General features: G+C 40.0%; 2 protein-coding genes across 2 annotated transcripts in view; both read left to right on the forward strand.

The window, feature by feature from the left end:
- Nucleotides 1-6,034, forward strand: part of ITGA1 (integrin subunit alpha 1) — a 77,051-nt gene extending 71,017 nt beyond the window's left edge. The window contains exons 29-30 of the mRNA XM_075021114.1: nt 1,133-1,249; nt 2,008-6,034. Of these exons, the coding sequence (XP_074877215.1) occupies nt 1,133-1,249; nt 2,008-2,052 (162 nt within the window). The 3' untranslated portion in view covers nt 2,053-6,034. The remainder of the gene's footprint in view (nt 1-1,132; nt 1,250-2,007) is intronic.
- An 8,970-nt stretch (nt 6,035-15,004) lies between these two features.
- ITGA2 (integrin subunit alpha 2) overlaps nt 15,005-17,042 on the forward strand; it is a 70,869-nt gene continuing 68,831 nt past the window's right edge. Inside the window, exon 1 of the mRNA XM_075020786.1 lies at nt 15,005-15,102. Coding sequence (XP_074876887.1) covers nt 15,063-15,102 — 40 coding nt within the window. The 5' untranslated portion in view covers nt 15,005-15,062. The remainder of the gene's footprint in view (nt 15,103-17,042) is intronic.

The following is a 17,042-nucleotide window of genomic DNA, read 5'->3' on the forward strand; positions in this document are numbered from 1 at the left end:
GGTTTTTTTGTTGTTATTTCTTTCCACTTCATTACCCATGATATATATTTGAAACAGGTTCTTTTATTTTTCAGAAGTTCCCTGTCATTTTCTTAGATAAGAAAGTATGTAACATTATAGTCGTGGTGTCAGTTATAACAAGAAATGTCTTTAATTTTGTTAGAGTTGTTATTTATCCTTTAATACTCTTTATTCCAAGACATTTATGATGGCTAATGCATTGCTTTTCTGTGATAACTTGTACATGCAGGGGCTTATTTACTACAATGTACATTTTTAAGCAAAAGTCTTATTATGTGTTATTATTGTTAATACCCCCAAAATTTAGAACAAAGTAATATTCAGTGTGAATTATATCTTGTCCAGAATATTTTTGGAAATACAAACATCACAGGTCAACTATTAGCTATCATTGTATCCAGGCATTTCTTCAAGTGATAGATTAAAATCCAATCCATGAGTGAAAACACAGCTGAGAGGCTTGCAGATAATGAGAGCTGCCTTTACAAACCAAGGAATTTCAGAATTAACTTTTTTTAACACATAATTTCAAGTTTAATTTTTAGTGTTCAGCTCTTCAATGCTTTTTTTAACAATAAAGTTGTGTCCTTAATAAATTCTTAAGTTAAAATAATTCGAACTCCTATATGGTCCCATTTATTTAAATGTGAATATTCCTTACTTTGGTTTATTTTACACAATATGCTTCATTTAAAATCAAATCAGTATCTACACAGCCTTTTACACTTATTTCATTTAATTGGTTTAGAAGCTTGTTAATCACTGCCATCTTTCAGGGAGGCAGGCATTGAGTGATGAAGAATATACTGAAGAAACTCCCTAACACATACTTCAACTACTCATGGTTTTGGTCCTGCATCCATTACAACAATGACTACTAACTTATAGCAGGGCCAACCCTCATGAAATGAATGCACTTACAAGTACAAGATGTTACGTAAATATAGGGTTTCATGTTGGAGATTATTTTCTCAATGCGCTCCTACAAATTCCTGTACTTAGAATGAAGTGGTACCCTGGAAAATCACTGCAGACTGATAAAAGTCATGCTGCTCTGTTGATATTTTAGAAGGACAAGTTATTTATTGCTTATATTTTGAACACTCTGCAGACCATGATTAAGATTTCCAAAGAACTCCCACCAGGGACAGTCCCCTTATGGGTTATCCTCCTGAGTATCTTCGCTGGACTATTGATTCTTGCACTGCTTATATTTGCTTTGTGGAAGGTAAGATGCACATTCTTGTCTGCATGAAAATAAACAAATATGCTTAAATTCTGTGCCTTGTCCTTCTCATAACTAGAACCTCACAGACACTAATATTATCTAATAAGTAGAGTGAAATCGTGTAGAAATGACAAAATAACTAATAACACCACATTTTTCTGATGTGTAATATGTAATGCTAACCATCTGAAACCTGTATTTCCAGTATGTTATGAAAAAAAAGTTATTTTAGTATGATTAAGGGTTTATTAAGCTTTTTTTTTTATTAGCTTTGGCTGTGGCCTTTGATAATCAGGTTTTCTCTTTGTGCTAGGTGCTAGGCCTGTGGTGTAAGTATTGCCACAAGTGGGCACTCTTCTCTAAGCTAAATATTTATTTCATACTTGCTTTAGTAGGTTACAGTTTATAAATTTCGACATGCAGAATCTCTTGAAAAATTTGACAAGTATAAAGTATTATTTATTCAATTCAGTACTAAATATTATTAAGTGGTTTAGCCTTTGACATTATGTGAGCATAACAATGATTCAGCAATCACTCACTATTTATTATCTGTACTCCTGTTGTCTGCTTTCATGACATGTCTCTTAAGTTTTTCCATTCCAGGAAAAACAATGTTGTACTTCAGTGATAAAATATTAAATGACGTTTTACTGTACTGAAAGTATTAAAATAGTAGTAAGAACCAGCACATGAATGCTACCAATATGGGTTGTATGCTTTGAGAAGTTCTTAGTCACTTTTTTTCTTTTCTGCAGGCTGGATTTTTCAAGAGACCGCTAAAGAAGAAAATGGAGAAATGAAGGGGGGACAGGGGGGGAAGCAGAAATTTTTGCTCAGGTCTGCCTCAAAAATGTTACTGTAAAATTATAAACTTAGATGCAGCGGTCACAATGTTTTCTAAACTCTGGTGCATTAAAAAAACAAGCAGCAGAACGACAACAAGCAAATCAAGCACACATGCAAAGGAAGAATAAAAAGTCTTATGGCATTTTGTGATACTCAAGGACATACTTTCAAGTGTTACTCACTTTTGGAGTAACTGAGTTCAAAGAATCTAATGTTTTTTAATATGGAAAACGCGTAATCATATTTTTATATACCTATGTAAGTGGAATCGTTTTTCATTCCAAATTATGCAACAAGTCAGCTTGTATGTAGCAATCCCAGTCTTTTTTATCACCTTACAATTGTCAAAAGGAAAAAGCATAATTTTCAAAATTTCCTCTCTATGTCAGTTCTGTGAAAGAAAACTGTCAGTTCATGAAGCAGAACATGCAAACTTTGAGAATGCACCAAATACTGTATGGTAACTGATGTAATGACAATTCAGAAGATAGAAGCACCTGCAGAATTTTGGGTGAAAATTACTGAAATACCTTGGACTTCTCTTTCTGCTCATTTTAGTGTGTCCAGCTGAACCTAGGATTTTTATGGTCAAGTGGGCCATGAAGGATTGATCCACTAAATTACACAACTGTTTGAACTTGAAACAGATTTTTGGCAGGCCTAAAAATGTATGCACAAAACATTCAAGCCCATTTGATTGCACACTGTACTCAAATAAGCAGGGGGATAATTGTATCTGCAAGCTGAAATGTCCATATTTATGCAGAAAATGTTTAGAGGTGCCCTGAAAGTTTGACTCTTGCTGTATATCTTGGAGTAGCCAGGAGGGTGCTTCATAAAATGTCACTGTAAATTTATTGTGTAGCTATTTAATCCAATGCGTTTAAAGTGTACAAAATTATAATTAACAAAAGAGCACAGATAGGAAATTCAGCACTGGCAAGGTTCTTCTAGTATTATAAGTCACACCTCATCTTTGTTACTTATGAGTTTAAGAAGTGATGAAGAATTTGCATACTAAATACGCACTTAACTAACGATGTTTATTTTGTGTCAAAGATTACAATTTTATATGAGAATACACTGAAATGTAGATAGCAAAAGATTTCTTTAAGAAATTTTTTCTTTCTATTTAGACTATTTAGTTTCCTCCCTTCTTTCACATACTTGTCTTCCTTCCACGAGGATCTCTCCCCAGGGCTCTTGGGCTGTGCCTTATCCTTGAGAGCTTCCTATATTACTTGCAGCCACACAAATGAAAAGAAGAAAGTGGAGTTTTGCTGGCAAAGTGAAATGTTGCCTCAGCATGAGACAACTTGGTATTGATTGCCAATAGATCAGAAAATGTTGAGGAGATGTACTAAGTTCTGTAAGACCTACTTGTTCGCAGAAACATTTTGCCTTGCCAAGGAAGCCAGGAAAATTTGCTCCTTCTCTTGGTAAAAAAGTCACTGAAATGAAAAAAAAAAAAATCATTGCAGTTTTCCAAAAGGTTTTAACTTAGCACTGACTTTATAGTAATAGCTTAAAAAGCAGTAATATATTTTATAAATACTTTTTTTTCTTTAAGAAGAGACCATAGATTGGGTTGAACATAGTGGCAAGAACAACTCTGGAAGTGTGCCAGAAGGTGCTTCACTGTCTGAAAGATGCTGTCCCTCTGCAGTCCTTTCCATTTAGTTCCTATATTAGAGAGAGCAGTTATTGAGAAGGGCTGAGAGGTATGTGAATGCAGCAAGTAGGATTAAGTTTGAAAGTGTTTGCAATTTCTCCTTGTGTCCATGGGAAGGGTGGTTATTTCATAACAACAGTCTGCTGAGGGTAGCAGCGTGACTCAGAGGAGAGGGCAGAGCCCTCTCTGGGAGCACTGCGGGTGGCTGTGCTTTGTGGAGCCTGGGAGAGCCACCAAGTCTGCAGACTTGCTCGCTGTGCTCATCTGCACGCCTGAAAGTGCACCCTGTCTGAAGGGGCACAAGGTGAGTTGCCCTGGTTCTGAGCACAGAAGGAAGACTTGAATGGAAGCAAAAAAATTACATAGAGGGGTTGTGGGTAGAATCCCTGCTTCATTCATCGTGCAAGTCAAATAGTCCTTGAAGGAAGGCAAAAATCTATTTGTTGAGCAGTGAAGATAAATTAATATTCGCAGAGGTGTTTTCAGTCCCGCGTGAGATGCAGGTTTTATTTTAAGACAACATATGATTGTGCCAATTTGTTTGAAAGGTTTAAATAGCACTTGTCACCGTAGCATCTGAATGCCTCAGAATTGTAAAAGTTTTTTCCTTATAGTATCTCTGTAAAGGCATAGCAGTGCTGTTATCCTATTACAGTTTTGTAAAGGAACAGAATACGAAGGAATTGTGACTCACCTATGCACACAGAAAGTCTGTGGTAGCAGAGGAAATACTACTATTTATTATTATTCAGCCAGTTTGTTAACCATGAGGTCATTTTTCCTGGCTTCATAAAATTACTCAGAGGTTGTGCAAACCACACATCATTTTTATGCAGGATACTTTTATTTTGTTTAAGTGTTTCACTTTTTAGTTATGATAAGCTGTTAACCAGAGCTTCTTACTTTTCTGATGACATTTCATGTCTCCTTTTAAAGCATAAGCCTAACTGAAAAAATATAAGTCAATAGAACAGTCTACTTCCCTAGTTAAAGACTATGCAAAAATACATAAGTATTTTATCAATGCAAAGTATGTTTGAGATCAGTGTTCCATTCTTTTTAGTCTTGCTTTGCACTGTAAAAACAGTAATAAGCTTCATATAACCACACTGCTTTCCTCTTCGTCATGATGCTTTCTCCCTTTTCACATTTGTCCTATTATCAGATTTTCAGTTATTATATATATATTTAAAATATGAGTATGTAATGGGGATACTGCTATAGCACATTATTCTTACACAGGCTAAATTAGTAAAATCACTGTTTTTATCCATAAAAGCCTTTCCACACAGTACTGCAAGAGCAGTATTTTGAAAGCAATATTGCAAACATCAGGAACATCTCACTGAAATTTGGCAGGCAAAAAAAATATTGGAACACCATGTAATCTGTTTTGTTCCTATAAAAAGACACATTAGGGTTGTAATATGATTCTAATAACTAGCAAGCTAAACATTTTTTCATTCAAACAAAAGCCTGTAAAAAAAATAATAATAATAATAAAAAATTGGGTCTATAACCAGAGTTTAAGCAACAGAGAGAGTCTGACCCAACTCAGTTCCTAACTTGAGCACTGAAGTAGCTAATCTTAGAGGGAATGGACAAGCTACATTTCTATAGCATAGAACTTCTCTGGAAAGAAACAAGAGCTTTAAACCATCACTCCTGCTTCAATTTGAGGCTGTTTTAGAGGTTGTTGATCCTGTATGTAATTTTAGAAAACTTAGAAAACAGCATCTACATTAGAGTGATCTCCCTGGGCTGCTGCTTATGTTCCTGCGGTTGTCTGGTGTCACTCTAGGTCTGTATTATGAGCCCTTGCTACAGACACAACCCACATATCCTGACCCCTTACCTGAACCCTTTAGTACATATCCTGTGCTGAGTCATTCTGAGCATGATGTTCCTCTTCTGCAGAGCTTGAGTCAGGGGAATCCACCTTCAACTGGAGCCAAGAGGTTTCATCTCACTTGGCACTGAGAGGCTGGAGTTAGGGTCACACTCATCTAATAGATTTTACATAGTCTAATTGTTTTAATTTCTTGAATTAACAATTGTATAGATGATGATCCCATTCAAAAATAAAAGCAGAGCAAGAGAATCAGAATGTACTGTTGTTAATTATACTACGTAACAGGAATAAGAGGGAATTTGCATCCTTCTTAAGAAAATCACAACATTCTGCACAGCATTTTCTTTTTCCTGTAAAATTATTCCATGTGTTTTATTGATTAAAAAAAAAAATAAAGAGTCTAGCAAGCCTCCTTTGTAGTTTGTTTGCTTTTCACTGATATAAGAATAATATAAAGGCATCTTAGTACCTAAAACCAAATCCATCTACTGGTCAATAGAAAGCTATTGTAGAAATAAGCATTCTTGCACAGCATAACATCAAGGAAAGCTTGAATGTGGTCAAGCTGTCAGAAATACCTTGCTATTAATTGTATGGATTCTGTACTGTTGTGGTTTAAGACCAGCTGGTAATTAGGCAATACGCAGCCACTCTCTCACTTCCCCCAGTTTATATACCGAGCATGATGTTCTATAGTATGGGGTATCCCTTTGGCTAGTTCGGGTCAGCTGTTCTGGCCGTGGTCCCTCCCAGCTTCTGGTGTACCTGCGTGCTGGCAGAGCATGGGAAACTGAAAAGTCCTTGACTTGGGATAAGCGCTGCTTAGCAACAACTGAAACTTCAGTGTGTTAGCAACATTATTTTCACACTAAATCCAAACCACAGCACTGTACCAGCTACTAGGAAGAGAATTAACTCTATCCCAGCTGAAACCAGGACATGTACTTACAGCCACATTTGAAAGTTTTCAGAAGACATGTGAGTTCCTGACATAGACTTGTTTTCATGACATTACATACATAAAAGTTGAAGACACATTCATCCAACCATTCTTCCGATCCAGTGATTTTTCTGTACAACTTACTCCTGTGATCCAAATAGTCCATTGTCTTGCAGAGTTCTAAATGATTCACGTCATCTTCCTTAAATCCTACTAAACATTTGCATCAAAACTTCCTAGAAGACAAAGATTACACCTTTTACATCACAATTAACTTTTAGAAAACATTACAAACCATGTAATTAGCTAACTTATCTCATCAGAGACTACTTTGATGGTGAATCACAATTCTCTAATAGCAACATCCTGTGTAGTCACAGGGGAGTGCTTACCGAATGTCCTACTCTGTACATATCTGATCATTAGAGTTTGTTGGACATTTTCCATGGGAGTATTTAAACGAAAGTCAGAAAAAAAGCCACTTCTATTTTTGTTTGGTTTAAATTGCTTTTCAATGGAATTAAAAAAGAACTAGAATCACTTTCTTACTGCAAGAAGTGTAATATTATGTATCATTTGCACAAAACTGGATTATAATTCATTGTAATTAGCAGAAGCAACCCTAACACCTCACAGTTCAGGGGCAATAGCAGTTCATGCAGTGGGTGTGGTTTGAGCCCTGTAAGAATGAAGAGTCATAAAGATTAAAGCACTGATGAAGTTTTAGTAACAGCTGGCTGATACCACAGTTTAGACAGCACAACTGGATTCTGTTTAAAGAAGCGGATGATAAAGCGAGCTATCCTCAATGCAATAATGTTTTAATTACAAAGACTGACACCCCAGAGATACCGGCCTTTGCTCATTCAGTCAAAAAAAAAGGGTGAATAAAAAACCCTCAGGCAGATTTTAATTCTGACTCTAGTACAGTGGGGCATAGTGCTCCTTTACTGCTTTTCCCCTCTCATGCACTTACCCTTCTGCCCTTCTCCTTTTCTCAGTGTTGTAAGTCTTCTCAGAAAGGACAGACATTCCTCAAGGGCTCACTGAATGTTGCACCTCCCAGGGATTTTCAAAGAAATGGGAGAGAGAGCAGAAGTATTCAAAGTGGATTGCACATTTAGATCTGGTGGGCCAGCTGTCTTGGCATACTTTGTCCATCCCCTTAGCACACTCTGTTCACTTTCAGCAGTGGCCATGGTGAAATCCGGCTTCTCAGTTATGGTTCAGTTTGATTTGGTACTAGAAGTTCATATTTATTGCAAAGCCTCACATATCTGGTTCAGCATTACATATGGTCCTTAAGGTTCATGCATGTTAAGGGTGCCATTGTTCTTCCTCCTGGGTTAAAGGAATAGGATCTATCTCTCTAGTGAAAGTTTCTTCATACTGTCTCCCATTACAGAGTCTTTTCATCTTATCAGAGAGGATAAGATGAAAAAAACATAAGATCTCCACAGTTTTCCCTAAAAAGCATTTGAACTTTTGCAATTTTGTGACAGTAGACATAGTCTGAGAAAACTAATTCATTTGTTTTCCTTTTGGGAAATTGTATACACAAACCTTCTGAGTATTCTCATCTAACAGCCCAAATTAATAGCCATTAATAGCTCAATTTCCTGTATGACAGCTCATAAAGTCTTACTGACAAGAGCTTATTACTCTGGCCTCAGTCATTTTACACTATGCCACAACAGATGCTATTGCATCTCAAAACTTCTAGGGTTCAGCTGAAAATTCCCATGACCCTGTTAGCCAGAAAAAAAGAGTTCTGGTGGTATTGGTGGTGTATGTTTTGAGACTCTCAGGAGTGCCGAGCAACTGAGTTGCTTTTTGCCATTTATTTGAGGGATCTGCCAAAACTAATTCACAGTCTCTGGTCTACTTTATGTCATGAATTTCCAGTATTTAGAAAGATGCCTATAGGTCTCAGCAAACAGCCATTAGCAAGTATATTTAGAGAGCAACATATGTCTTACAAAATACTACTGCAACATAGTTCATCCCTTTGTATAAAGCACCTTCAGGTTTCATTCCAGTTATTGAGCGCTGGCCTGTTTGCCCCCCCAAGAGGAGTTTTCTTACAGGATGAGTAAGATTTCTGCAATCTGATAAGGAACACTTTTGTACACCTGGTCAACTAGAGGACACTTGATCCCATTACCACATTTTATCCCATACCCACCTGTCTGATGATGTTTAACTCAAGGTTTAGTAGCTAATGGTAGATAATGTAGCAAATGATCAGTTGAGAATAGGTCCATAAGTGTATATACAGTTATGTATATACCAAATGGTATTTTTTTACATATTCAGGATTATTTTTTACTAGCTTAACACATTTAAGCTGCAAACAATATAAGAAAGAAAATAAAAAAGAAAAAAAAAAGCAACCCCAAGCAATGCATCAAGACAAATTAATCTCACTTAATTAATTTAAAATTCAGCGTGATTCAGTAGGAATTGTTAAGGGAGTCAGGTTTGCTAAAAAATGCCTACCAAATGACTGAGCAACTTATTGTGACAAGCAAAAAAAAAGGAGGAATGGATAGGTCTTAATTCCACAAACCAGAAAACAACTACTATGTTTTCAAAATAGAAATTGTCAAAAATGTAAATAAAGGTATATTCTGAGGAGACAGAGGTTCTCATCTTCTCATCATGTGCTTATAACTCCTGTCTAAGAAATATTTTCAAGATACCCACTATTTTTATGAGTTCAAGTGGTTGTTGGACCTGTATCAAAGTTAATGCTTTGGTAAATGGGCTGAAGTTGCTGGGGTAACACACTGGCTGCTGTAAAGAGCATGAAATTATGTAGGCTGCATTAGCAGGCTCCCATACAGCTCCTCACTTTTGGGGATCACAGGTGAATGGGAACATTTCTTCACTGGGTAGCTTATTTCCCGTTAATATAATTTCCCCATGACACGCACAAGCTTTGCTCACCTGGAAAAAGAATCAGTAAAAGTATGTATATTCTCTGTAGGTAGGACATAGTTCAGTCCAAACAGCATGAAATAGGTAAATGTGTGCTGGTACCTCTAGAGTAGGAAGCAGTGCTGCACATCAGAAGCAAGACTGGAGCATGATACAGCTATTGCTAAGGATATGACACCTGTACTACATGCCTTTTGAAGGTTTTACTTTGAAATGTGTCTTGAATATCGATTTAATATTTCAGAGGACAGCCTCACTTTAAAGGACATGAATATTATTCCTGCAGGACTGCTCTTCAGATCAGAACACTGGCATACTTGTCTTTGCCTGTAGTGAAAAAGAGCACTGAACTACCTACGGCTGCTGTGTTTTCTCCCTAAAATCCTGATTTCTTCAATATTCAATCCCATTTAGTCCCTCCAAGGTTCATATTACCCAGTTAAGAAACCAAGTGCATGCTGACCCAGCCAGACTTTCAAACATTTTGCCATGGTCTACATTGAGTCTTTGTCATCTCTATTAGCTCTTTTCTGTTCATTTTTAACAGCTTTTGTGGAAAACAGGTTACTTCGTTTAAAATTTTTACTCTGGATTGGCATGTGTAAGGTAGGCTAGTCTGGATAACCATGTAAGAAAAAAAACAACTTCCCAAAGTGGATTTGGATGATTCTCAGAGAATATCTCAGAGGGTTTGAGATGCATGGGGAGGTAAAAGAGGCAACTCCATGGATTTTAAACTGATCTGCCTTTTGTCTGCTTTTGTAACTTCTGCAACTTCCTTTGTGTCTGTCTCTGTGTGTGTATGTCAGCTTTCAGCCACAGCAACCCCCTGACTGCTTCGCTACACCCTTGTACAAGTGCTAGTGCCGCCACAAGCGGTGGAGGTCGGAATGCACAGCTGGGAAAAGAGATGACTGAATCCAGACTTACCTTGGTTTAACAGCGCAGCCAAAGAGCGAGACAGAAAGAACACATCCCCTATGGCAGGCATGAGCTGTTAACTGCTGTACCCCGCAACTTTTCAACTGTGAACACTAAGGTCCGGAACAGGCACTAAATATTGGGCTCAGTTTGCTTCACACAGAATGTGCAAGTGTGTGTGCCTGGGGAGGGGGGCTCAACACATCACTTTACACATTACTCTACAATGCTACGTGCTACTTCAGGTGTCTGACACTCCAGTCATCCTGAACTATATGACCGCCTTTCCCTTCAAGTCAGCAGCATAGTATTTCTGAAACCTACATAGACGGAGTCTTGCTGCCTGAATTAGCTGTCCAGACTTTGCATGCAGAGGCGTTCAAAGGTAAGCGAGACTACAGGGTATTTTCAGCTGTCACTAATCTTCTGCCCTCTCTGCAGATTCCCAGTAGGGGAAAGCAACTATCTTCTTAATAATACAATATGAAGAATACAGAAATATATCTATTAAAGTCAAATCAGCCATGATATTCTCAATAATGGCTTGGAATTAAATCATAGAATGAGCTAAATACTAAAAATAACCAATCCTTATATGTACTAAGAAGTCTGTCTTCCTGCTTATTTATTATAATTAAATCAATTGAATAGAAAACTATAAATTGGCCCAACAGCAGAAACACATAAAAGAACCAATATTGGGTCAGACCAAAGGTCTATGCAGTAGCAAGTCCTGTCTCTGTCAGTCAAAGCAGACACCATGGGAAAAGCGTAAGACCAAGGCATGCCGGCAACCAGCTTCCCACAAGCACTCTTCTAGCCTCCAGCCTTTTTGGAGCTCAAGGTCTTCATAGGCGGGGAAGGTTTCAGTGTGTTTAGCAATCCTTGGCGGATTTCTCTTGCCCGACCTTGAGTGGGAACTCAGGTTATCGTTAAATGTCTGCCACCCTACAGCACTACAATCTGCACCTGCATGCTCCCCAGGAGAAGAATCGTCTTCTGTTTGTGCTAATCTTGCTATGTGGTAGCTTCATCAGACATCGCTCCCTCACATATTGTAAAAGACAATAAGAGTACAAATGACACCATCAGCCTGATCCATGCCCCTTCTAGTATATATTTACTATGTTCTTTTAAAGGCATCTCTTTTTCAGAGCAGGGAGTCCTAATTCACTTAATTAGCCCCGGTGTTGAGGTTATTCCCCACCTTCCTTACTCTGCCTCAACTTTTTCTAGTTCTACTGTGGCATTTTGAGATGATTTAACAAAAATTGCACAAAGTGTTAAAAATATGTGGTTTAGACAGTACCATAGTAAAGTGCTGTTTTATTTTCTACTCATTGCCTAAATGATTCCTAAAATCTCATTTGTGTATTTTTGACCTTTTCCCATTTAATTCCAAACCTGAATTATTACTAATGTCTAAACTACATCCTCATGGCTAATTTTAACATTTCCTTTTTAGATTTGATTTTTTTTTTAGTAGCTTATTCTTTTTTCCTTCAGCACAGCCCTTAATGTAACATTTTTATTACAGACATCATGTGTCTGCCAAAAATAATAACTGATACTTGGTAGCCCTTCCCTCTAACATCTTCAGACAAAGGAGTGACCTGGAGCCATACACCTTGGCCTCCTGTCTGTAAATTACAGCACCTCCTAAAGAGCCCCTCCCAGAAATACATTAACAAAAAATTCCTCAGTTTTGCATACCACAGACACTCTGATTCCATGGACACCCCTCACAGATGACAAAAATGGAAATACCTTAATGTTTTTCTGAGAAGGTTGACATTAACTAGGATAACACCTACTAGTTGTAAAATTCCACAGTAAAACTGCTTAAGTATGTGTTCACCAGAGTATCTTTTAAAAATCAAGTATTTGCTCAAGTATCTTCCCTCTGCAACTTCTAATTTTTCTTGAAAATGAAAAATTTATAGTGATCTTTTTGTATTGGAACTGATCAAGCGACTTGCTTCCCACAGTCCTTACTGTGAAGAAGAAAGTTTGTTTGGCCTTTGCCAACAAAATAGTTTTTTCTAATGTGCAACTAATCTGTATTTGCATAGAACCAAGCCTGAAACTTTGCAAACTAGCTTAGGCAGATACGGAGTTTTTGGCAAGTATCCCTGTGATCACTGACAAGCAGACACAACAGGCTGCTATAAAACACATCATTAAACAACAAGGACATGTAGACCAAACGGTGTGTATCGGGCCCCATTTTAAATTGCATAGGTAAAGAGCACTAACCAAACTGTCCTCTGAATGATTTTTTGTGTCAGCATAGGTGAACTATAATAAAGAAAACTTTTTCTGAATAAGTGTAATATGTATAAAATAACTGAAAAGCATCAAAAAGGTGAAATACTGCACAATATAGAAAACCTTGTTTTCTATAATATGCAATATACAGTTCAGGATTTATGAGGGTTGTTATCAAATTCCTTATAATACATTTAAAACAGAAGTATTCATCTAAAGGAATATTGTTAACACATACAATAATTCTCACGGTATTTATTCTCCTATGACCTATTCTTTGTAGATACTGACAAATGTTGGTCTGAGAAGCAACACCCTGGGAGACGGCCTTTGTGTGTGAGAAACTATTTTTCAACATTGTGTCTGGATGAGGAAGAAAGTTTCATATCCTTAGGGTATATTTAGAATTAGAATGATGTAACTGAATCAAAGACATTGGTTCTTAGGAAACTGAGACATCTTAGTCTGCAGAGGTTATTTTAGGGTGGGACAGAGGGGTATTCTAGGTTTATTTCATCTATTAAGAAAACATTTTTCTCTATGTTTTGGATTTTTTGTTGTTGTTATTGCCCTTTAATTAGTATCCATTAAGTAGTGTTCTTCCTTGTGGAAGTACGGGTTTTCCTCCTTGTCCCAGAGCTGCACACATATTTATACACTCAGCGCAGATGGGAAGAGAAGGGGCTAGAGCTGCTCTCCAGGTGACAATTCGCCTGCTGGTCACTGGATCACACTCGGTACTGAAGCTGACATTTCTGCCTGAGGTAGCTGCTGCACCTTGAAGTTTGCAGGGCTGCTGTGGCACCGTGAAGAGGAAACCCAGGGACTGCTCTGAGAGACATGTGAGTCATTTCTGGTAACGTCTGACCAAGGGATTCAGAGTTTGGAAGTGACAGTGTCTTGGGAAGTGCTCACAGCAAGTCCATGTGCACGTTCATGTGTTAGGATGAGTAACATGCCTGTGTGTCCTAAAGGAGTAAGTACATGTAAGAAATCAATGTGAGTTATGCAGGGACAGGTCCCTGCTGTACTTCCACCAATGACTTTAATGTCTGGCGGAGTTTTCTTGAACCACATGATGTCCATAAAGAACCAACGTCCAAATAAATACCTGTTGAACAACCCCACCTGTCCACAGGCTTCTTCACTTTAACTTCCAGTTCAGATTCAGGATGTTAAAAAGAAAGAAGAAACTGAGAGAAGACGTGTACTTTTACAGCACTCCTGAGATAAAAGGTGTGGTCATACTTAAATGACGATGACCTAGATGCTGAGAAAGGGGAAGGAAGGAAGCATTTCTCTCTCAATTTTCCAGGCAAACTGTCTTTTTCATTACACAATGTTAATGCCAAGAAGTTCAGAATTATTCAGCAGAAATCATTGTTACACAAAAGAATACATCCCATATGAAAAGGTAGCGCCACAGATTTTGATATTTACCAGAACTGTAGGATGGAGAAAGTGAATGTTTCTCAAATACTCTGAACATACAGCAGTCAAATAGTGCTGACAAGGCTAGATAGGCTGAAGGCTGCACAGCACAAAGGTACCCTGCACTTTGCACTTCTTCCTGATTTCTTGGCGAGTTGAAATCCTCACCTCCCTTTTTTTACTGGCTTCGATTCACACTGTCTCCCCTGGCTACTGGCCTGGCACCGAAGCCAACGTAGACAGTATTTTGCACAGGCAATACATCCTCACCATCGTTGCCAACTTCGGCTCAGTTGTGCGGCAAGGCTTCTGGATCCTGTGACGCTCCTGCATAGCTGAGGACATATTCTGCAGGAACTTCATTTAAAGGAGAAGATACAGCCTCAGAGTCGCTCAGCGTGCCATTTAACACTCGAGGAAGACAGCCACTCTCCGCTGTAACGCAAATCCACGTTTTACCACGGCTCTACACTTTCCTGACTCCAAGGCTCGGAAAGAGGCACCCCAGGCACACCGCCCGCCCCAAGCGTTGTCTCAGGGTACCCAGGGCTGAGGCGGCAGGTCCTCCCTCCGCAGCCCTCCCCTTCCAGCGCAGCGCCAAGGATCGACCCCGCAGCCTTGGGCAGCGCCCGCCGGGGCAGCGCGGGTGTCTCCTCTAGGGACTGAAACGGGGAGGACCGAGGGGGACAACCCGGCTGCAGGGGACGGCCGGGACCCCGCCGGCGAGTACCGCGGGTGCGGGGCGGGGGGGGGGGGGGAGTTGCCTCCGGCCGCTCCTCACCCGCGAAGCGCCGGGGGCGTGGAGGAGGAGGAGGAGGAAGAGGAGGAGGAGGAGGAGGAGGAGGGGTATTTCGGGGCGGCGAGGAGCAGGTGGAGCTCAGTGCCGCCCTGGGAAGCGGCCAGCTCGGGAGCGGCGCCGGCTCGGCCTCCCTACCGCGCCATGGGCTCCGCGGCGCTGCCGCCGCTGCTCCTCGCTCTGGGTAGGTCTCTCTCCCCCCCCCCCCCCCCTCCCCGCTCTGGGAAGGTCTCTCCCCCCCCGCCCCCCAGCTCTGGGAAGGTCTCTCTCCCCCCTCCCCAGCTCTGGGATGGTCTCTCTCCCCCCGCTCTGGGAAGGTCTCCCCCCCCCCCCCCGCCCCCAGCTCTGGGAAGGTCTACCCTCGGGCGCGGGGGGTCGCCTCCGGCTGCGGCCGCCCCTCACCGCGGCGCCGGGGAGGGGGGAGAGCCGGCGGTGAGCGCTGGGCTGCGAGCGCCTGGGTGGTTGGTGGGCCTTGCAGCGTGTGTGGCTGTGGCCGCGCGTTGGAGCGCGATGCGTCGGCGGCGATTTTAAAGCAGGTTAAGCCCCCAAACTCCTGGGCTGGCATGGAGTTCGCCTTTCCGTGACATGGAGCGTGCGTGCGCTGGAGCTGGGGGGAGTGGGTGCAGTTTGATGCCTGAATTTACAGGGATATGGTGGTTATGCCTTTTTGAAGGGGATGTTATGCTCGTTGTGAATGCTGTTCCTAATTTGCAGGAGTCCTGTAGGTCTGTTCCCACCCCGTTGGGCAGATGTCGCTCCTTGGAAAAGGACAGGGAAACTTGAACCATCTCCTCCTTCTCTTGGCTGACTAAATTGCCATTACATATCTTTTCCTGGGAATAATAAGCCATCGTATTCACTTGCCATGAGCAAATTCCCAAGCACTTTCAGAGTTTTAATATTACTGTATACTCTCGCAAACCCTTAATTAGCAAGTCGCTGAAGAAGCAGCATAAAAATGAGTTTTCACTGATGAGCTGTTCCAACTTGTTCTTTCAGTAGCTATAGCGAGCGCCGCAGTGGAATGTGCGGCTGCAGGGTATGAAGTCAAACGCTGAAATACTAACCTTTGATGAGATACGCAGTATACAAACAACCTGGTAATTTTCTTAAAAAATTCTTGAAGGTATCAGTGGGCAAAACGTTCACTCTGAACTTTTTCTTAATCCAGCCTTTATTCTCGTGGTTACAGTTGCTGCACACCAGGACCATTAATATGCCCCGTAATTCATGGGGTCTTAAGACTTGCAAAGGTTTGTAGAGCGGTGCTGAAAGCAGAAGATAAGGACTGATTGCAAGAGGAGGGTTCCCCTGGCAATGAGACTGACAAGTGGGATAGGTCTGCCTTGTTCAGGCACTGTCCATGATTTGTCTTCATTTATACAGTTCAAAGCTGTCATTATTTTGATTTCAGATGTGTCGTGACATTTGATGTTAGCGAATGTAATTGCTGAGTTAATACTCACTCACTTAGGCCTTTCTGGTCTTGTGGAAGTAGCAGGGAAAAGAAAGTTTAAGCACATGAGCACTTTCCCTGAGCGATTTGGAGTCCTGCTGTGGTGGTAGTGTTGTAACTCTCCCATAATCATTTTCAAATTGATTGAATTGTCATGAACTGTTTTACTTTCAAAGGTGATATTCTTTGAATTTAGTTGGGCTAGCCTAGCTGAATTAGTCAGTACTTCAAGAAAATGTTCCAAGTTTATTTTAAACTTGATTTTATGTCAGTATATTAACTTCTGAATTATCAGCTATATTAAATGGACCACGTAGGGGTATTGCTTTGTTGTGCCTCCAAACTCAACTAAAGGTAATACAGTGGTTAGTAAAGGTGTTGGTTATTCATTGTTGGTGTGTACTTTTGTGTTTGGAAAGTCACTAAGACTTTGTAGATGCTACAGGAAGAAGGGAATAGAAATGCAATAGAACTACCATCTTGATAATATGACTTAGCTACCAACCTTGTTACTCATTGACCAAAAAGTATATAGCATACAGAAGAAGATTATGTTAATAAGTGAAGGACTTACAGGGCAACCTATAAAACAAAGCCTGATGCTTTCCGTTGTAACACACAGCTCGTAGCTGCTTATGAATTTGCCACATCTAGTTCTTTAAATTTGC

The sequence above is a fragment of the Buteo buteo genome, chromosome Z, assembly GCF_964188355.1.
Source record: "Buteo buteo chromosome Z, bButBut1.hap1.1, whole genome shotgun sequence".
Taxonomy (NCBI): domain Eukaryota; kingdom Metazoa; phylum Chordata; class Aves; order Accipitriformes; family Accipitridae; genus Buteo; species Buteo buteo.